General features: G+C 38.8%; 1 protein-coding gene across 2 annotated transcripts in view; it reads left to right on the top strand.

The window, feature by feature from the left end:
* xrcc4 (X-ray repair complementing defective repair in Chinese hamster cells 4) overlaps positions 1-23,334 on the top strand; it is a 151,971-nt gene that overhangs the window by 111,002 nt on the left and 17,635 nt on the right. The window contains exon 8 of one of the 2 annotated variants that reach the window (XM_012970791.3): positions 5,414-5,463. The exons of the other annotated variant lie outside the window; for it this stretch is intronic. Coding sequence (XP_012826245.1) covers positions 5,414-5,462 — 49 coding nt within the window. The 3' untranslated portion in view covers position 5,463. The remainder of the gene's footprint in view (positions 1-5,413; positions 5,464-23,334) is intronic. 2 annotated transcript variants of the gene reach the window in all.

Below are 23,334 nucleotides of genomic sequence, written 5' to 3'. Positions count from 1 at the left end.
ACCCTAAAATGTTTAGTATTAGTAGTAAAAGTATTCATACGCGCACTTCTGTTAGGGGATCTGCAAACATTTGTGTTTGGGATCAGTTAGCTTAAAGGGGTAGTTCGCATTCGAATTCACTTTTATTTTTAATGGTTTTTCAGTTATTTAGCTTTTTGTTCAGCAGCTCTCCATTTGGTATTTCAGCAGCTATCTGGTTGCTAGGGTCTTATTTACCCTAGCAACCAGGTAGTGATTTAAACAAGAGATGGGAATATGAATAGTTAAGGGGCCTACTTGGAAAAATAAGTAATACAAAATTATAATAATAATAAAATTGTAGCCTCGCAGAGCAATATTTTTTGGCCCCCATTTGAACTCTGTATAGAGGCAGAAGAGAAAGGCAAATTATTCAAAAAAATTAATTAGGAAGACCAATTGCAAAGTTGCTAGGAATAGGCCATTTTATAACATACTAAAGGTTAACTTAAAAGTGAACCACCCCTTTAGATGTGTTTATGTTAGTTTTATAGCAAGAAAGGCAGTGGGTACTGACTCCCCATTATATACAGTGAGATGCAGTCCGTATTTACAAACCCAGCACATTATATGCCATGAGGAGCAGTGGGTACTGATGGCAGATATTCAGGCCCTGGCACTATAACACTGGCACGGATACACAACATTGGCCCCACTGTAACTTACTATAAATGAACAAAACAATGACAAAAAAAAAAAAAAAAATAGTAAGTGCAAAAAACAACAACACATTTATAAACTCACAATGAGCTTTTTCAGAGGGAAAGAGTTAACTTACCCTCCATGTGTTAGGGTAGGGGATAGATTATAAATTAAACAATTTAATGTCAGCTAGTGATTCTTTAGAACTGTATAGTACCTGTGGGATGAAAACTGCAGCAAAAGTTGAGAGTTGGTTCTCAGGTAAAGTTACAGCTGCAGATTCATCTTTTCAGTCTTTATTTCTGTTTCCAGTTTGCAAAATCTCCCGATCCCTGTGTGCATCTGTGCTCTGATTGGTCAATTTTACTGTCTGTCAAGGAAGCTGTGCTCTGATTGGTGAATCCACAAGAAGAAAGATCCAATCGGAGCACAGCAAAAACGGGCTTGAGGGGAAAGTGCAGAAACGGAGTAAGGTTTTTGTTTTTTTTGCTATTTTTCCAGGGGGGGGCAAGTGCCCCCTCTTGCCCCCTTCTGTGGACGCCCATGTCAGTATGGGTCTGTATGTGAGTGGATAGATAGGTCAGTATGGGTCTGTATGTGAGTGTATAGATAGGTCAGTGTGGGTCTGTATGTGAGTGTATAGATAGGTCAGTATGGGTCTGTATGTGAGTGTATAGATAGGTCAGTGTGGGTCTGTATGTGAGTGTATAGATAGGTCAGTGTGGGTCTGTATGTGAGTGGATAGATAGGTCAGTATGGGTCTGTATGTGAGTGTATAGATAGGTCAGTGTGGGTCTGTATGTGAGTGTATAGATAGGTCAGTGTGGGTCTGTATGTGAGTGGATAGATAGGTCAGTATGGGTCTGTATGTGAGTGTATAGATAGGTCAGTATGGGTCTGTATGTGAGTGGATAGATAGGTCAGTATGGGTCTGTATGTGAGTGGATAGATAGGTCAGTATGGGTCTGTATGTGAGTGGATAGATAGGTCAGTATGGGTCTGTATGTGAGTGGATAGATAGGTCAGTATGGGTCTGTATGTGAGTGGATAGATAGGTCAGTATGGGTCTGTATGTGAGTGGATAGATAGGTCAGTATGGGTCTGTATGTGAGTGGATAGATAGGTCAGTATGGGTCTGTATGTGAGTGGATAGATAGGTCAGTATGGGTCTGTATGTGAGTGGATAGATAGGTCAGTATGGGTCTGTATGTGAGTGTATAGATAGGTCAGTATGGGTCTGTATGTGAGTGGATAGATAGGTCAGTATGGGTCTGTATGTGAGTGGATAGATAGGTCAGTATGGGTCTGTATGTGAGTGGATAGATAGGTCAGTATGGGTCTGTATGTGAGTGGATAGATAGGTCAGTATGGGTCTGTATGTGAGTGGATAGGTCAGTATGGGTCTGTATGTGAGTGGATAGATAGGTCAGTATAGGTTTGTGTGTGCTGGTTTTACTTGGAAGGGATGAACTGGATGGGGTTGGGTTGCCAGGCACCATTTTGTGCTGCTTGATGAATTCCAACAAACTTGGTGGTAATGGGTTTCTGCAAATCAGGAGGGAGACCTCTGAAGTTGGTCTAGGGTTGTAAAATGCTTCTGTTCTAAATCCTTTACCCGTACACTTGCTAGGGGTAGGAGTGCAAATACTGTTTTGGAAGTTGCGGCTAAATGGTGGCGGAGGGGTGGGCGTCTTGGGTGGGATAGGGACAGTGCGGGTGGGCTTCAGGGGGGCACTCTTTGGCCACAAAAAGTGGGCATGTCCAAAAATTTCAGCAAATGCTCCCTCTCCTGACCCCCCCCTACCAAAAACATGACTCTAAATACAGTGGCTTGCAAAAGTATTCGGCCCCCTTTAACTTTTCCACATTTTGTCACATTACAGCCACAAACATGAATCAATTTTATTGGAATTCCACGTGAAAGACCAATAGAAAGTGGTGTACACGTGAGAAGTGGAACGAAAATCATACATGATTCCAAACATTTTTTACAAATAAATAACTGCAAAGTGGGGTGTGCGTAATTATTCAGCCCCCTGAGTCAATACTTTGTAGAACCACCTTTTGCTGCAATTACAGCTCCCAGTCTTTTAGGGTATGTCTCTACCAGCTTTGCACATCTACAGACTGAAATCCTTGCCCATTCTTCTTTGCAAAACAGCTCCAGCTCAGTCAGATTAGATGGACAGCGTTTGTGAACAGCAGTTTTCAGATCTTGCCACAGATTCTCGATTGGATTTAGATCTGGACTGTGACTGGGCCATTCTAACACATGGGTATGTTTTGTTTTAAACCATTCCATTGTTGCCCTGGCTTTAGTCTCAAGTCTTTTGCAGACTCCAAGAGGTTTTATTCAAGATTGCCCTGTATTTGGCCCCATCCATCTTCCCATCAACTCTGACCAGCTTCCCTGTCCCTGCTGAAGAGAAGCACCCCCAGAGCATGATGCTGCCACCACCATATTTGACAGTGGGGATGGTGTGTTCAGAGGGATGTGCAGTGTTAGTTTTCCGCCACACATAGCGTTTTGCATTTTGGCCAAAAAATTCCATTTTGTTCTCATCTGACCAGAGCACCTTCTTCCACATGTTTGCTGTGTCCCCCACATGGCTTGTGGCAAACTGCAAACGGGACTTCTTATGGTTTTCTGTTAACAATGGCTTTCTTCTTGCCACTCTTCCATAAAGGCCAACTTTGTGCAGTGCACGACTAATAGTTGTCCTATGGACAGATTCCCCCACCTGAGCTGTAGATCTCTGCAGCTCCCCCAGAGTCACCATGGGCCTCTTGCTGCATTTCTGATCAGCGCTCTCCTTGTTCGGGCTGTGAGTTTAGGTGGACGGCCTTGTCTTGGTAGGTTTACAGTTGTGCCATACTCCTTCCATTTCTGAATGATCGCTTGAACAGTGCTCCGTGGGATGTTCAAGGCTTTGGAAATCTTTTTGTAGCCTAAGCCTGCTTTAAATTTCTCTATAACTTTATCCCTGACCTGTCTGGTGTGTTCTTTGGATTCATGGTGTTGTTGCTCCCAATATTCCCTTAGACAACCTCTGAGGCCGTCACAGAGCAGCTGTATTTGTACTGACATTAGATTACACACAGGTGCACTCTATTTAGTCATTAGCACTCATCAGGCAATGTCTATGGGCAACTGACTGCACTAAGACCAAAGGGGGCTGAATAATTACGCACACCCCACTTTGCAGTTATTTATTTGTAAAAAATGTTTGGAATCATGTATGATTTTCATTCCACTTCTCACGTGTACACCACTTTGTATTGGTCTTTCGCGTGGAATTCCAATAAAATTGATTCATGTTTGTGGCTGTAATGTGACAAAATGTGGAAAAGTTCAAGGGGGCCAAATACTTTTGCAAGCCACTGTATACAATTATAGGATCTTTTACCCTTAAATCTGTTATTCTGAAAGCCCTAAAATGTTCATTGTGGGCTAATAAATAGCAAACATTTGCTCCAACTATTTCATTTTTTATCAGCATAATTTACTCCATGCAGGTCTTGTAAAACACACTTTTTCTGAATTTCACTAACATCTGTGTCAGTGTTTTTGATATACTTAGTTCTAGGCCATATAAAGAAATTACCATTCACTATACTTGAACAGGATGATATTTTATACCTTGTGTAAAGAGGAAATAGTTCTTGGTGAATTGTAAAAGTATATTTTACATTAGACCTTGAACACTTACTTTTCACCTCAATTTAGAAGTCTTAGCATTCTGGACCAAGGTCTAATGCAAATAAATTTAGATTAGATTTCTAGAACTCATAATTTACATTATACATTGGTCTAGAACTCTTATATACATTAGACCTTAATCTACAGTTCTTTAGTGTCTTTAGATCTTGGTCCAGAACTTTTACATTAGACTTTGGTCTAGAACTCGTATTTACATTATACCTTAGTCTAAAGTTCTTAATTGTCATTAAACATTTGTCTAGAACTCTTATTTACATTAGATCTTGATCTAGAACTCTTAGTTACATTTGACCTTGTCTTTTACAAGTCTGAGTTCATAGTTGGGCATAGGAAGGACTTTCTATAATAGAGTTGTTTTGATTGGTTCAACTTTTCAGCATCCCAAATTCAGATTTTAAAAACCTATAGTGCAAAGGGCACGTGTATATGAGAAAAGTACTTCTATTTATTTTGCAGATTTGCATGAAGCTGGACTAGCATCGACAGCTGTATATGTTTTAGTTATGTTTCCCCATAGGTAATGATTGGTCAACAGAATTTTCATTAAAAAATTGTAAATCAGTAATGTCTTGGTGGGTCCAGCACCCAGAGAAACTTTGCTCAGCTGTGACATTGGCTCCTTCTGATCTTGGACACATCCGTTTATATGCTTGTCAGAAACAGTTTGTAATGGAGGCAAGGTCAGGGCCATAATTACATAGACAAGGTTTTTGGGGCAGAAAGATCGCAACATATTTATTGACAAAGGATGTTTCCATAATTCAAATGAACTGTTTTAACTCTTTGCTTCAATTACTTTACCCAAGAAGTGATCCTGTTTTTTCTCTGTATCTATGACTCGGCCTGAATATGGATATTAATGAGTGTGTTCTTTGTACTAATATTTCTAACAGTCAATTAGATAAAACCCAGAGAGTAACTGCTTCTGCTGAAATTCAAAACCTAATATTTTCTTTCAATATTCATTTATATCTGCATATGGGATGATTTATTTTTTTTTTTTACTTAAATTTAATTATTCTGCCATTGCAGGAATATCATTTTACATTCAGCACTCACAGACCATACAGAGGCCGTCTAAGGTAAATTAGAGCAGTTGTCACAGTCTATTTAAGGGATAGAAATGACAATCAATCGGATTGTGAACTACCATTTTTTAATCTTATTTTCATCCAGATGTTACTTGAGGTCAACCAGATGTTTAGAGCATTATTAGACCTATTTATAAGCAGAACATGCATATAAGTCGAAGGACTGCAGTTTGGTCTGCAGCTAAAAGATGGGAGATTATGCTGTGCATAGCATTTTATCATTTTATCAACGTTCTTATTCAAATATATTCCCCCAATTCATATTTTTAAGTGCAAAAACTTCCAAAACTCGAGTGTTGGATATTTATGAAACAATACAATTAGAATAATAAGAATGTAAAACTTCTACATAAAGTCACAAGCTTTTAGATGCCGAAGTTGGTGGGAGAATCTTGTTTTCAAGATTTTTGAATTTTTTTGACAGTTTGAAGACCCATTAATAGGGATGAAAAGAATATGAATTTGATGCATTCAAGGTTTATTTTGACGTTCAAGTTTTTTATATTGAATTTTTAATAAATAAGCAAAGATTTGAGTTTGGTAAAATTTTGAGTTTGTTTGAACTAAAAAGATAAAAAACACTAAAATTCGCAATTCTGAAATTTGATATAGGACGTCCTGTGTTTTATTTTACCAGGAAGTAAAGGTTTAGATGCCACACAAGTGCATCATCCACTGCAGACAATGTGTGTGATGTCAGTAGTTGTGATAAATGCAAATCTGTTCTACCCCACATAACAAATTGTGTTGTTTTACAACTTGAATTGAGCAGCACAAAGGCTAGGCACCCATGCCCCCTCCATTGAAGCTTAATCAACCACTATAATCTTGTTGAGTATATATGTTATGTATGCTGACCACCTGTAAGGAGAAAACATAATTGGGCAAGGTTCTGATATAGAGGACCCAAATATGTTGAGAATTATCATCAAATTTTGCAAGGTTTCATGCATAGTGTAATAAACACAATGAGGTGCCTCTGCTAGGTACTTGGCAAAAAATTTTTTGTTCATCTTTATAAACAGAGACATTGCGATCATTGAAATGTCTTTGAGCAAGATTTTAAAAAGCACATCTTGCCCACCTATGTAAAATCGGTATAGGATTTGTTATCCAGAAACCCATCATCCAGAAAACTCAGAATTACAGGATGATCATCTCCCATGGACTCCTTTCCTTTTTCTCTGTAATAATAAAACAGAACCGTGTACTTAATCCCAACTAAGCTATAATGAATCTTTACTGGGGGCAAAACAATCCTTTTGGGTTTATTTAATGTTTATATGATTTTTTTAGTGGGCTTAAAGGAGAAGGAAAGGTAAAAACTAAGTAAGCTTTATCAGAAAGGTCTATGTAAATACAGCCATAGGCACTCACAGAAAAGCTGTTTTCTGTCAAAAGAAACACAGGATTTCTTGTCTGTTTGTTTTCCTGTGTCAGAGACATGCAGTTCTCTCCTCTCTCCCCTCTCCTGCTCCCCCTCCCTCAAGAATGCTAAGAAACCCCACCCTTAGAAATGTGTGATCTGAGCCAATCAGCAGGAAGCTTCCTCATAGTCTTACAACCTACCCATGTACACCGGTCTTGGTGCAGGAGTGAGGCATTATGGGAACTTTCTTTACAGAGTTCAGCTGGGATTTTTTTCCTATGAGGCTTCTGATCATCTGAACGGGAGAAATATGGGGAGACTTAAGGGCACTATTGAGACAACTGAAGATATGTCTGCAGCTTGAGATTAACTCTTTATTAGCCTTTCCTTCTCCTTTAAAGTATGGTGATCCAAATTACAGAAAGACCCCTTATCCAGAAAACGCTGGGTCTCAAACATTCAGGATAACAGGTCCCATACCTATATATGGGTTTAGATGTGACAGTTTCACTTTAAGACCAAGCTTCAGCCCTGTATGTAAACCCCACTCCTCCCTGCAGGTCTGTTATTACATTACACTTACTGGCCCTAGGGCACATTTGGTCATGAACAAATGACAAATGATCTTGTGGCCTGTGCTGAGTAAAACTGCATTACTTGTCATTGTAATAAAAATACAGCTTTGTTTTTTAGTTAAGAAACAAATCAATTATATTATCCTGTTTGTTTAAAAATGCCATAACTTTAAACATGCATTTACTGAGGTTGTACCCTTGACTGAGGAAGGAGAGCCACTGAGGCGAAATTTCCATTTACCCACCCAAAAATCAGCAACAAAGATCTTTGCAACTGATAATGTAATAACTTTAGGGTTCATTGTTCAAACATCTTTGACAGTTAAATTATGGCTTGCTACATGCAGACTTCCTTTTCCCTTTGTATTTTATCCCTGTGTTATTATCACTTATAGTTAATCACAGACTGGACAAATAAATAATTTAAAATATAATATTTCACTTGCATTCAATACATTATTATTAATTTCCCTAAGGTTTTAATGTACACATGTTGCTATAAAGTCATCTCAGGGTTTTATAATATGTAATAGAGTTCAGATGTTGCCACATATCGGTCTGTGAATCTTGAAGATATTAACTACCTTTACTAACATTATATGGCCAGACACACTATGGACTGAAGGTAAGGACAAGGTAGCATGTTTTAGTTGGAATATAGCATAGTACATTTGCAATTTTTACAGTCTGAAGCAAAAAAAAATATTTCCTGTAAAAGTTGAGTTGGTAATATGACATTTTTCCACATGACTCGTTTTGACCACCCAAAGGGAGTATAAAGGCTCTCAAATGTTCCTTAAATGTGCTTATTTTATTAGTTTATGGGTTGGTACAAGGATTTTTAACTGTCTCATTAACATTATGACTTACACATTACATCTGTATTGCTTCTTTGTCTCTTCCAGTGCAACTTAAAACTTGTTGTTTGTTTTGCCTATGCTGTTCTGAAGTCATGTACCCACAATGCAGTTGTATTTCTCACAATTCCAGTGTAGTTGTGGGCACCAACTAAATGTTCTTTGATGCAACTTGTACGTGACTTTCCAGTAAGAATGCTTTTTATGCCTGCATTTGTAAATTACTTAATTTGCATTACTGCTTTGCTGGTTGCACTGTGGGTGTATACATATTTATCGATGCACTGGAAATAATGCAATGAACAATTATGCACAATTTCCAGTGCACTGATGCACTGAAAGAGCAGCTAAACACTGTTTTCAGTTTTCTGCTCATTAGCCTGTTCCCTTATTCTCTCCTGTCTTCTTTCACTTTGGCCAAAAGCAATGGATTTGATTATTGCTGAGTACTCACAAACAATGTACATAATTGCACCTAGATTTAATCACATAAGCAGGTCAACAAACAATTTTTGCAATTGCATTGCATTGTGCGGATCTTAAAGACATGGGCCAATCCTCGTAGGTATCTGATCTCTTGGTCCACATCTCTTCTTCACTTTATACCAGTGCGCAAGCCCGGAAATGCCAGAGGGGCTGCTGTAAGATGCCATAGACAGTCAATGTTTGGGCCTCTGTGGACTTGAAATGCCAGTGCCTATTTTGAATCCCAGTCCAGACCTGCCAGTGCAGATATGGTGCACTGGCTGATAAGATTTATCGATCTGGTGCAGATGGCTATATATTTGACAGTTCTGGAAGGCAGAAATTTTGCTTGTGCGAATTGAGGTAGGTGTTGGGACAAAGACAGTTCCACCTTAAACTTTACTGTTTTGCACCCCTATCTTCACTTTACCCTTTTTAATATCACTGTGTGAGCTCCATTCCTCTTTAAGTCAGGTAAATGCCAAAATTATTAATCAGTGTAGTTGCAGGTATGTGTCATATTCAGGCCAGATTTTGTAGCTTTGTGCCGCTTGTGCTCTTAGGCACAATAAAAAGGGACATTCATGATACATTTGTCAGCAGAAAACTTGGCCCACCTTGGGGCATATGTATTAAAGAGTGAAGTTAGAGCTTGCCACAGTCCTCCAGAGGGAAATTCTGACACACTCTATTCATTACTATGGAATTTTAAAAGAGTATTTATCAATGGGTGAAAGTGAAAGTTCACCCTTTGATAAATATGCCTTTCAAAATGCCATGGAAATGGATGAATACTAGTGGCAGAATTTCACTCTGGTGGACTGTGGCAAAACCTTTCCTTCACTATTTGACAAATATGCCCCTGTGTCTGCACATTAAATGATTAATTTTGTTTTTAGTTTAGAGCTGTGTAATTGCTTTATGCCTATCCCATGCATGTTTAAATTAATTCCCTGAAAGTTATTCAATGTGTTTGTCACTCAAGTGCTTCCTTATGTGGCCGGTGTTTTCCACCCTCCAGCTTTATGCCGTAGCCCCTGGTTAAAGCCATCGTTTGCATCCAGAAATGCTTCCTTCCTGAAACCTGATCATTCCCTTGCTATAGTGTTTTTATCATATGCCTTTTTGCCTTCTTTGACTTCTTTTTGAAGTCTTTGCTGATATGCTTTGTTACATAAACCATGCATGAATAAACAGATTTTATTGTGTTTTATGAATATTATCAAACAACCATCTATCAGACAAAGGCCTTTTAATACGATCAGAATCCCAAAGCCCATTTTATCTAGGTTCATTTTTTCATATTGAACAATATTTATGTTGTCTGCCTTAATATTGGATAACAAATTCACATTAATATTAATTATTGAAATTAGGGTCCATGGGGTCTTTATCAGGTTGATGACATCTTCAAGAAGTCATACGATACTTGAAGAGCAGTTCATATAAACACAAAGTTAATTTATTAGTTATCAAAAATAAGCTATTCCAGCTACTAAACATTTCAGCATGATTACCTTACCAGATTGTGTCATAAATGGAACAGTTATGTTTAGCTAACAATAAAGCTAACTTTATAGAGCCCCTTAATGGCTAGTGTTTCACAGACTGCTGGTAATATATGAATGTGACAGATACAAGAGACCAAAAAACAAGTAATGGAAAATAATTTATAAAACAACCCCTAATGGAGAAAGCTTACAGACAGAAGGGTGAAAAAGACATGGAAAGGGATTCCAAATGGTTTTCATTTTATTTCACATACATCTGCCAGAAAATGACTGAAATGCTTCCTTAAGGGGGCTGTAATCTTGTGTGGTAATCAGTGAGAAGGTTCCTAATGTCAGGGAGGTAGCTGGGGAAGTGATTAAGTTATTTCATGTTGCTATAAGGAATGAATTAGAAAGAGGTCTGTAAAGATGAAAAGGTTCATTTTGCAAGAGCGGGATATATTTAAAGTGGCAGATATGTATGAAACAGTCACTTGCCCTTCGTCAACAGCATATTTATTGATATTTGTCTTCTTTTAATTGGTAGTTGAGCAAGACTAAAAATTTTTTAACATCTTAGCCTATTAAAGTAGTCGCACATGTGTAACTGTTACAGATCAACTGGAGCAGCCCCATTTTTTTATTTAACCCAATAACCTAGCTCATCTGTAGTTCATCTGCCAGAATTAATTTGTAGGCCTTACAAACCACTTTGGCTTTCTTTTTCTGTTTGATTTGCAGACCACACTTCTCATTTTAGTAATTTTCACAGCAAGCAAATCTTAAAGGAAAAGTTCAGTGTAAAAATGAAACTGGGTAAAATGGATAGACTGCGCAAAATAAAAAACATTTCTAATATAATTAGTTAGGCAAAAATGTAATTTATAAAGGCTGGAGTGAGCAGATGTCTAACATAATAGCCAGAACACACTGCTCAGTTAGTTTGTGTGCACGCAGGTCAGATTCAAAAGCAAACTGAACAGTTTATGTACTATATGGCCCACCCTCAAGTCACTGACTGGTTACTGACTGCTTACAGCTTAGAGAGCTGTAAAGGAGGAAGTAGTGTTCTGGCTATTATGTTAGACATCTGCCCACTCCAGCCTTTATAGATCACATTTTTTCCTAACTACCTATATTGAAAACATTTTTTATTGTTGTGCCACCTATTTTACCCAACTTCATTTTTACACTGAACTGTACTGTAGAATACATACATTGAATCCTTGCTACTCCCTTCAATTTAGAAGGAATTTAGAAAGAAATTACATTTATTAGCTATTTCTACAATAACAAATCTCTAATTGGAAGCCAAGGAACTGAGTGCAGTTTTGTCTTGAAATGTCCAGAAGATTATTGTCCATATGTCTTTGGCTTCCAAATCAGTAAATATAAGGAGAGACGGCCAAATTCAATTCCCACAAGTGTAGATGTTACAGTAGCATATAAGAAAGCAAAAGTGATGTCTCCAGGGCAACTAATCATTGTGTTTCATTATAAAATGGCTGGTTGTGTTTATTTATCTGTTTTTTTAAATAATATACTTTGGGATAAAGATAATCAGGTCACAATATTTACATTGTTTACATAATCATTAACACAATATTTACAACAATGTGATGGACTTAGGGCTGCCTAGAAATCAGATGGTAAAAGCCATCATAGAAAAATTTAAATCAGTTAGTCCCATTGCTAAAAGGGCTATATTTATAACATAATTCTCTCAGTCAGGATATGGAATGGCTATTCTATTACATAACATACAAACATGAATCTTCTTAAACAGTGAATTTAAAACATGATGTAAATGATGAACAATCTCTGAAAAATGTTGTGAAATATATAAAGGATAATAATTATAAAAGTGCACTGTAAACACAAGAGATTTTCACATTGTTTAATATGATACAAAAACAAAATGTCAGTTATTACCTTAAATAACCAACATTTCATAGCTTATATACACAATTCTTTGGGAATGTCTCATGAAAGGAATTGTCATCATTATCTTCCTATATGTACACCTGGGCATAATATGACTTGCTAGCAGATACCGTAATATGTAAGACTGAAAAGTTCATTACATTTCTTACAGACAAAGCCTATATTGTATGTAAGAGAGCTAAAGGTGGGGGAGACAATATCTCTCAAGCCTTAGCCACACTTTCTTTAGGCCTTTCCCCCAATACCTGAAGGTGGCTCGATATCTCAGGTTCCCTTGATTCACGGGTTAATGCTGCTGAGCCAAATCATTTTTCTTTCACATTTCATTTCTATTCTGTGAGATTAGAGTTTACTACAGAATAACCCACCCACTTTTTATTCATTCCTATGGGATTTTTAAGAAGCGTATTTATAAAATGGTGAACTCTAACTTCACCCATTGATAAATACGCATCTAAAAATCACATAGGAAGGAATAGAAAGTGGGTGGGTTTTTGTTCAGTAAACCCTAATCTCACACTTCTATCTGCCCCTAAGTTATTTCTGCCAGGCTAAATATAAATACCTAATAAGCATGTATGTGTAGGCTAACAGATCCCAGGTTGTTATTTCTATTCAGCTTGGTCGGACTGGCCCGGCAGTACACTGAGAAAAAACTCAGTGGGCCCCGCTGTCACAGACCCCATCCCCGCCGGCTGATCTCCCGATCGTGCCTAGTTAAGTATGAGATATGTGTACTTGGGGAGAGGGGTTGTTTGGGTGGCGGGGGCCTTTGGCAGGGTGTGGGGTGCCCCTAGGGTGGTATCTCTGGTAGACCCCTGGGGTGGTGGTCCCAGTGAGCCCTGCACACCCCAGTCCAACACTGCTATTCAGTCTGCATACCACACTAAACTCCTGAAATGCTTCCTGATATGATTATAGGGAGTTCTGTTGATTCACAAAGCACTATAGAGAAAGGAACAACAGAGATCTGATTTATCAAAATTAAAAAAGTACATTACATTTTGCAGAGCCTTCTCGATTTTAGTAGTTAGCATTTGTTTCCTAAGTTATTTCGGTAACAAGAATATTTGAGAAAGTTATTCAAGATTAGTTATCTGTCAAGTTTTCTGTTGGGTTTCGGAACTGCTGAGAATTCTCAAGTGCGTGGAGTGCAGAAAGGGCTTAATTGAAATACATATTGATGTCCCTATTGGGAATTTTGTTCCCTGAGAAACCGCTGGTGGCACTACTCAAAAATATATTGCTAAACACCAGAAAGCCAGTCTGCACTTAAAGGAGAACTAAACCCTAAAAACAATTATGGCAAGAAATGACATATTTTATATGTGATACTGCACATGCTCAGTGTGCTTTGAGCAGCTGTTGGGAAGCTGAGCTTAGGGGTTGTCGCAAATTATCAAGCATAAAATGAGGTTCACCTGTCCCTAAGCTCAGTAAGTGACAGCAGCACAGAGCATGTGTAGGGAATCAGCAGAAAAGAAGATGGGGGGCTACTGGGGCATCCCTGGGGGGGCACAGATCTTCCCTGCTAAAGGGCTAAGGTTGCCTTGAACTGTTGTATTCTATGTAAAATACAATAGACTCTGCATCACTTGAAATAAATTTTGTTCTGTTTATTTAATGTTGACACTGCCGTCATTTCAGTCTGCATCTAATACTTTAATTAAGGCCATTTCTATAGTAGAAAATATGATGTATATTTTGTATTATTTGAGCTTTAAAGTGTGGTATCCAGAAGCAGTTGTTGTATGTTCTCTGGTGCAATGTACTCTGCAATGTGTGCCCAGCTCACATTTAATGAAAAAAGTAATTTGTAAAAATGAGAGTGTCATTAAGGGGAGCACTGCAAAGGAACTTTTCATTTACCGCAGCAGTCTCAGTAACCTGCTTTCATGTATAAAGGCCTTTGTGTCATTTCCTCTGTGACTGCCCATTAATGTCACTATGAATGAACTGAAGCACTTCGCATTCAGCTGACCCTTATTATATCTTTCCTATCTGTGCTGTGCTTGTCCTTTACTTCTTTTCCTTGGATTTCTCCTCAACATATGACTCCTATTTGGTTCCCTGCACCTCTTGAACCCTTTTCTATAAACTTCCTTCAAGTACTCTCTTCTCAGGAAGTGGCTTTGATTCATCCTTGGGCTCAGCAAGGCAGCTGAAATCAAAAATACTCTATTTACACATCCTACAATTTCCTAAGCAAATATGCTAAACAGTAGCGGATTGCCAAATCTTTATTTCATCTGCAAAAGACACACACTTTACTTTAGTTGTGATTTTAGAGCAGTAAATCCATGCTACCCTGGATCCTGCAAGATCTTTATTTGTTTTTTATATTACACTACTGCTGTGTTAATATAGTACAATATTAGATTTAGAATAACTTCCTTTGGTAGGGAACTTAAAGTGGCCATACACAGGTGGATTTCAGCTGCCAACTCAAGGGTCCCTGTAATAGGCCTCCCCGACTGATATCTGGCCAATTTTTGGCTTGATTTTTTGTTGGTTCGGGGACTAAACCGGCTCATTTATGTAATCCCGGTTCCTAATTTTCCTATCATTGCATTGCGATTGTTTAGCCTTATGGCCACATGTTCGCAATAGCACTATATTGCACACCTAAGCTGGACATGTTGGGTGTCAAACAGGGTCGGACTTGGGGGGTGCAGGGCCCACCAGGGCTCCCGCCCCAGGGGCCCTGCAGGTGCCCCAGCCAGCCGTGTTCCCTACCCCCCCAGGGGCCCCCCTAACCCCCCCGCAGGGCCCCCACCCGACGTCCTCCCCAAACACATATAAATTGAACGCGTCAGGGGAGGAACAGTCAGAAGGGGGAGCGCCGGCAAAGGTCGGACTGGACCGCCGGGGCCCACCGGGATTTTTCCCGGTGTCCTGGCGGCCCAGTCCGACCCTGGTGCCAAGCCTGTTGGGGCAAGGACTAAAGGAAGTGATAAACAACACATGTTGGTGTTCTGTAATTAAAAAATAATAAAAGTAATTGAGTAAAGACAACTCCTTAATATATACAGCCCTTTGTCCTGGCAGCCCTTAGATTACATAAGACCAGCCGCTGAAATCTACCCATGTATGGCCCCCTTTAAGGTCAGGTAACTAATTCAGCCATTAAAGAATGTTCCACTTTGCCATTTAGATGTTCTTGGTTGCTTTCACATTATGTTTTGGCTTACTGTCCATCTGTACTGTGGAGCACAGTCCTATCAGTTTTGCAGCATTTGGCTGAATCTGAGCAGCAAGGTATAAATGGAGACACTTCAGAAATGATCCTGTTGCTTCTGTCAGCAGTCATATTACCAATAATCCAGACCCATTGGCAACCACACATGCCCATGCCAGAACAATAACTCCATGTTTCATAGATAATGTGTTATGCTTCAGATCATGATCATTATGCTTATCAGGATAAATTCCCCCCTCTCTTAATTCTTTTCTTTCAGCTATTCTTGTTGATTTTAATTTCATCTGTCCAAAGATTTTTTTCTCCAGAATTTTGGCAGGCTTTTTAGATGTTTTCTGGCAAAGTCTATTTTGGCCTTCCTGTTCTTGAGGCTTACTAGTGAATTTGCACCTTGTAGTAAACCCTCTGTATTTACGTATATGAAGCCTTTTCTTGATTTCTGACAATGAGACACCTACCTCCTTCAGATTGTTCTTGACTTGATTTTGCTGTTGCTAGCACACCATCGTGTTTGTTTTTTTAAGTATGTACAGGTATGGGACCCATTAGTCAGAATGCTCAGGACCTAGAGTTTTCCGGATAAGGGATCTTTCCGTTATTTGGATCTCCATACCTTAAGTCTACTAAAATATTATTTAAACATGAAATAAACCAAGTAGGCTGTTTTATTGTTAAAAGGAAAATAGAAATCATTTTTAAAAATTAGAATTATTTACTTATAATGGAGTCAATAGGAGATGCTCTTCTCATAGTTCTATACTACCAGATAACGGATCCCATACCTGTACCAAATTGTTGATTTGGTCCCTGCTAATGTTTTTGCTATCTCTCTGATAGGGCTGTATTGTCTTTTAGCCTATAGATGGCCTGCTTTACTTGCATTGATAGCCTTTTTGGATATATTGAAAGTTCACAGTGGCAGCATCCAAAGGCAATGCACCTGGCCATGGAAAGGGTCTGACTACATATAAGTCCTGAACAATTCTCCTAACTTGGATCTAAAAACCATCAAGTTAAAGCCAGCAGTCGGCCCACATTCATTATATGACTTCAACTCCAATATTTTTGTTAAAAGGCTAAAACAATATTTATGGACCTGACTGTATTTGGTAAGAGCAGGGATCTCCAACCTTTTTACTCGTGAACCACACTCAGATGTAAAAAGTGTTGGGGAGCTGCACAAGCATGAACAAAATTCTTTGGGGATGCCAAATAAGGGCTGTGATTGGCTATGTGGTAGCCCCATGTGGCCTTCTAGCCTGCAGAATGCTCTGTTTGGAGTAAAACTGTATCCCTGTGCTTCCAAAACATGCCCCAAGCTAGAAATGTAAAAATGAGCACCTACTTTAAGGCCACTGGGAGTCACATCAGAGGGGGCGGTGAGCAACATTTTGCTCCAGAGCCACTGGTTGGAGATCACTGGGTTAGAGAAACTCTGCCTCACTTCTTTCCATTCCAAGAGGAATAACCAGCAGCTCTGCACCAGACCTGATTTCCATTCTACCATTATTCAGTTACAGCAACAAATCCAGTGTATGCTTTGCCAGATCTTCAAATCATGTTTCAGCGGAACTAACATTGTTGACAGTTTTGTTCTAATTTGTTCAATTTTTGTTCTAATCAATGCACAATGCCTGCCACAAGGTCTAGAATACAGCACATTTCATCAGTTATACACTGCAGATAGATTTAAATAATTGAATTTTCCGAGACAGGAATTAGTCGGCCTCTGAGATAGAAACTATTTGGTGCTTTAAGCAATTTTTTAACAGTTTGGTTAATGTTGTATAGCTACCTTAAATGGGCATTATAATTACCAGTTATATATTTTAATTGTCTATAGCTTTTCTTCCTGAGTAAAATAAGGACACACGGGTGCCTGACTTAAAAGATGAGTTTAAAAGTTATTGCTTAGTAAAGCCAAGTGAAATTTCAGCAGTTTGTTCATGATAACAGCTGTTGGCTACATTTTCTTTTGACTATAGATCAGAAGCAGTGTCGGACTGGCCCACCAAGATACCAGGAAAAAGGTGTAAGTCGGCCCTCCTTCTCCTGACCATTTGGCCTGTTTCATGGTCATTCCCTATATCTGAATGGGAACAAAGTGGAGAAATAGATAGAAGAATAGATGCTAACATGTAAATAAAAGAAACTAGGAGAATGAAGAGGTTGAGTGAGGAAAGGAGGAAAAATAATTTGAAAAGCGGGCCTGGGGTCTAAGGTTTTGTGGTCGGCCCCTGGGTTCCCAGTCCAACACTGATCAGAAGTCCCCAACCTTTCTTGCTCATGAGCCCCAGTGAAATGTAGAAAGACTTGGGGAGCAACACAAGCATTATAACAGTCCATGGGGTTTCCAACTAAGGGCTGTGATTTGCTATTTGGTAGTCTCTGTGCACACTATCAGCTTACAGGAGGCTTCGTTTGGTAGTAAATCTTGTTTTTATTCAACCAACACTTGCCACCAAACCAAGAATTCAAAAATAACTCCCTGGTTTGGGGGCACTGAGAGCAACATCCAAGGGGTTGGGGAGCAACATGTTGCTTATGAGCCACTGATTGGGGATCACTGCCATAGATGATAAGTTATTTCACCTTGGCAGAGGTAACAGTACAGTCACTCCAGGACGGTGCTTTGCTATGTAGCAAGTGTTTCCCATTAATTTCAATAGAATCTGGAAACGTTAAATCAATGTAAGTGGCACTTTCCTGCCAGCTACATAGATTTTGTGTCGCTGCTGGCAAAAGCGTTAAAGATAGTATATTCCATATATAGTTTTATTTTTTTATTTAATGCAAACATAGTTTACTGAGATAACCAAAGGTGTGTCACTAAAATCCAAGCAAGTGAGTGTCAAACCCAATGGAGGTCAACGTATGGCAAGAACTCTACATCTGTGGGAGGGGTAATTAGCAAAGGTTATCACTTACCTCCTGTTCAAATAAATTATGAGCCGTATGGCAAGATGAGACCTGTCATGGAGAAGCGATACCAGTGTCATGTCTTGCAAGGCAGGTCACCTCTTGTCATTAGCGCCTGATTTATAAAAAGGGCTCTATATCATTTTGAGTTTAGGACAAAGACTGCTTTGTGAACATGTAGAGAACAACCCACAATGGCAGCTTTCCTAAATATATTCCACTGTGCTGGACTAAATCATAAACAATAACAGCAGACGTATTCAGATCCTTGACCAACTTCACTAAATAACAAATTTAATTTATAAATTTGAACATGTACCTAGAAGAATGGAGTGAAATCACCCAAACAGTGTGCAAAGCTGATGCATACTTACACAATAATGATAGTTGCAGCTCTATAAAAAGATTGAAACATGGGGGTTGTAGACTTTTGCAAACAGTATATTTACATTTTTCAGTTGCCCTTAAGATTACACATAAAACATATTAAAGAACTAATTTGCAAGTTTGAAATAAAAATGCAAATATTGTAGATAAAAGAAGTAAAGCAGTTATGGGATGCTTGCTTCTTTTATAGTTTAATGCTGCCTTTACTCTTGTAGTTATTTTCCACTGCACAGGATATATAACTCAGCACACCTGTGTAATGAATAGTACGAGGCTGCATTAGACTGGCCCTCCATTGTACCGGGAAAACCCAATTGGGCCCCAGTCCTCATGGGTCTCAACAACTTAAACTCCCCCAATTTGCCTGGCAGCAGCTATTTTACCCGGCTCAATCGGGGGTGGGTCAGAAGCTTCTATATAAGATTGCAGCACACCAATTTGAGTAGGTAGAGGATGGGTCAGGGTGGAGTCACATGAAAAACTTAGGGCGGATATACGCCTCGTGTGACCTTGCCCTTAGGGTGCAGGCACACCTACATATATACACTAGCGTATGCTTGGCTTGCCATGGTGACAGTGGCCCATATTTATGTCAGGTGTAAAGTTGTGGCTAAAGGCACCGTATTCACTCTCTTTTGCACAAAATGTTATACAATCTTCCCTCTGCAAGGGTTGCAGGAAATTTCCGCAGTAAGTAACACACACGATCTGACGTATCGTATGCTACTCAGCGCAGGAGCAATGATGCTTGAATTCTGAGAAAAAGCAGCTGAATTGTAGGGGAAAAAGAAATCTTTTATGTAACAGAAAGCTAGATTTACAAGTTGAATTCTCCTGTATATGACTGAAGGTAGAGAAAGGTAGTGCTTCCAGGCCCATGGAAGGAGGAGGGGGTACATTCTTCAAATAAATGCTAAGAAGGCATTAAAGTCTGAAAAGTATGTAATGTGCCGAGCACTGGGCAAAAGGATGTCAATGTGGTGTTGTCAGACAAAAAATTATTTACAGTCATCCATTAAATGTTCATTTTGACAGGTCTGAAACTGTACCAGTTTAAGTTTTTCTTTGTATTCCTTGTTTTGGGGCTGCAACCACCCCTGGGCCAGGCAGTAGCTTCAGGGTCCCCTGAGTGCCCTACTTCAGTGGACACATGCCACTTGCATGCCAAACAACGTCAAACTAGTTGTTTGGAGTAGTCACTTAAGAACATTATCTACAATTCAAAACGTAAAACATTAATAAACATCATAATAAATTAACATTAGCAGATTTTACAGTTAGGTGTGTAGCCTCCGCTAAACAATCCATGTATGTTCTTCTTAACAGGAAAGGACTGGTTAGTGTGGTGAGGGCACCATTTATTCCAATAGTACTTTATAAGAACAAAGATTTGATCTCTGTTTCCCTGGTATTTTGTTGTTTTATGTTTCTGAACACTTTCAGCCACATCCGCTGTATCCTGACAGGTCCTTACTAGCAACACACCAGATGCCATCCTGACACAACTGGAATTTATCATATATAGTTGTGTCTAGTTCTGCACGGACAGTTACCAGACTTCAGCATTACTTTTGGCATTTGTCTGAGTAAGTGACCCAATAAATAATAATCAGTTATTTATATAGCCCGATATGCTGCACTTTACTATTTTATAGGCCTTATTTGAACACAAACAAAACGCAAAACTGACTGGAAAACTGTGATGCTTTTTACAAAGTTACTTGTGTCTTTACACGCTTCTTAGCCGTGTCAATTTGCCCACTCAGCCTGCTCTGATCAATTTCATGCATGTGCAAAGTTCAGGGCTCAAGAATCCTAGAATAAAAACCAGCCTAGGAGTCCCAATAATTCTAGGGTTCTTTTAGTGGATTGTATCTACATACACAACTGACTTGCAGATGGCAGTGGCGTTATTGTTGCCCCAAAGTAACAATTCTCACACAGATGCAGTAACAGTGTTGGAATTACAGGGGACGCGACTACACCAAGGCACCCCTTGCCTATGGGGCCTGCTGGGAAGACTCTAGAAATGCTGTGACATTGCTGCAGTATTGAAACAGGGCTCTAGTCAGGACTAGTAATGTGCTGGCCCAAATCCTATGGTTTTGGATGAATAATGGGACACCACTTTGGCTGCAGATTGGTTGTGGATCTCTGATGTCCTCTCGAAACAATCCAAAACGATATATTTTTAACCTCTATCTGTTAGCAGATCATGAGCATTAACGGTAAGTAACTGGCCAGCCATGTTTGCCATTTTGGGTCTGTGCATAGTTGTGGTTATGTTCATACTTGGGAGATGGTTGGCATTCATTTTTCCTAACTTATTTTTTGCTTCAATCAAAATGTCAAAACAACACAGAATTCTATTTTTTGGTGTAATATATTGTGTATACCTCATTAAATATGCCCTTTTATGTATCCGTGAAGCCTGCTCATTACTACTCTAGATTCAGCTTTACAATGGCATCATTTAGCAAAGTTCTTTCTAAAGAATTTTCCCATGGACCAGGTCAGTAAAGAGTATCATTGTCAGAAAATTAACTTAATGATATGTTTTCATTTCTAACAAACACCAGATGAAAGTTAGTTCTCCATATGACATGTTAGAACACATGTCTAGGGAATGATCCAATTGCTGTTCAGAAAACAGCATGACACAGAAGGACTAATTGTGGCATTCCTTCACTTAGAAAATAATTACTGTGCTAAAATTGTGCTGTGTTAAAGGTGTCCCCTAAAGAATGATAATAACAAGGCAAATGTGCACATTAGTAGAAAGTTACATCATGGCCACCTTCAAAAGCCAATTTGCATGCTATGAGAAATCTGCTGTTGGGATCAAATAGACAGAAATTGACAGAAATTGGTCTATCCCCATTATTGTGCACATTTGTGTAACCTCATGAGACCTGGCTGCAGTTAGCTTTGCTGAAGTGAACCCATCTCCATCTTTTAAACTATTAGGCATTTTGTATGGGAAATTAAGCAGGGGACCTTCTGATTCTTGTGTGTTTCTCGTAGAACAGATCCATTTAGCAACACTGCAATTGGCTTTGCTAATAGTCGTTCCCTTCTGAGGAACTTTACCAACATAAAAAGGTCAAGTCACAAACCTTTAAGCTGTGGCAATTGTAACAAGAGATGTCTTGGGTGCTGGAGAAACTATCACACACCTATGAGTTTAGATACAATTTGGCGTTTCTTTGTTAATGAATGAATAACCCTTATGGATGGAGTTTGATCCCTCCTTATATTTTGTACATTTAGATAACTCGGTGTGACTGACTGCCAAGAAGTGCCTGCTTCTCTTAGCCAACCACTTTGTGGAGACCAAGGCATAGTTGTCCAGTCCGTGCCAATGTTGCTTTTCTGCAAACTGTCATATGTCAACAAGTTTTATTATGTATCTCTATCTTTCTCTTTGTCATACTGGTAATGCAGACCAGTTTTGTGTTCTTCCCATATTCAATTAAAGGTTGAACTGGGGAATCCTGAAAGATTCCCAGCAATTTAAATTACTAAACAATTTATTGTCCATCAGTTATTTATTTAATGAACTGATGCTATTATCAAAGCTAACATCCCACCGAATATGTAATCATTAAGGGGTTAAAATGAATGCATGCAGATTAATAGGAGAGTTATGGATTTGGAAAAGTTCCAGTTGTTCCATCTTGTAAAAGAGCTTAGTAAATCTGCAAGGTTCTTGTTTGTTTCTTATCTTTAAAAAAAATCTGCTCCTCAATTGTAATATATTTGCTAGAAGCATTAAAATGTACTCTGAGCAGTGTGTCGTTTTAAAGGAAATCTCTCAGTATTTAGCATTCCTTCCCCCTCTGAGTGGAAGTAGCTTAAGGCACTTTCCCCTCTGGACGTTCTCATTTGTAATCATTAGTTCAGTAGTAATTCCTCAGAGCTCTTCATAGGAGCAATTTGGTAGCGTTTAGGCCACCCTGACCAACCTTGTGAATTGCAGGGACGAAAGCTGATCTTTCTTTTTTATTAATGTATGCTGAATATTTTCTTTTAAACAAAGACTGTGCAGTGGGACGTACTCATAGGAGCCTATTTGCCGACATGGCAACTTGGTCTTTTTCCCGTCTTACCACATTTCCACGTGTCACTGTGACAAAAATCATATGCGAATCATTTACCAAGCACCGCTATTTTATAAAAGTCTCATACGACATCCCGACATTAGTGTCTGATACTAACATATAGTATTAATACAGTATAAATAATATATTTGTACTATCCTAAGGGAGGCAAACACTCCTAATAAATACTGAATAGGAAAAACTGGGGAAAATGTAACTGAAAAATCTTTACCCAAAAGCAACTTTTTTAACAGAGAAAGAATGCCATTTTCATATGTATTCATTAAAATGTTTGACTCTTAGGGACCCATTTACTAACATTCATATTTGTTCATACTTTAGTTCATATTTTTTCCTGCGTTTTGTGTTTTTTGTGCAAAAAACAAATTTTGTTTGCGTCAAAACTACAAACACTGCAAATGTAAAATAGCGCCATCTAGAAGCTGTTGAGGGCATGTAGAGGCAATGGGGGTAGTCCTAGGCGAATTGTAACAATCTATATTTAATTCTAGGTTTTAGAGGTTTTTGGGGGATTTTTTCATTTGTAAGCACACGCA

This window comes from Xenopus tropicalis, chromosome 1 (assembly GCF_000004195.4).
Source record: "Xenopus tropicalis strain Nigerian chromosome 1, UCB_Xtro_10.0, whole genome shotgun sequence".
Taxonomy (NCBI): domain Eukaryota; kingdom Metazoa; phylum Chordata; class Amphibia; order Anura; family Pipidae; genus Xenopus; species Xenopus tropicalis.
The sequence above is the reverse complement of the archived record's forward strand: the minus strand, read 5'-3'. Positions and strand labels throughout refer to the sequence as shown.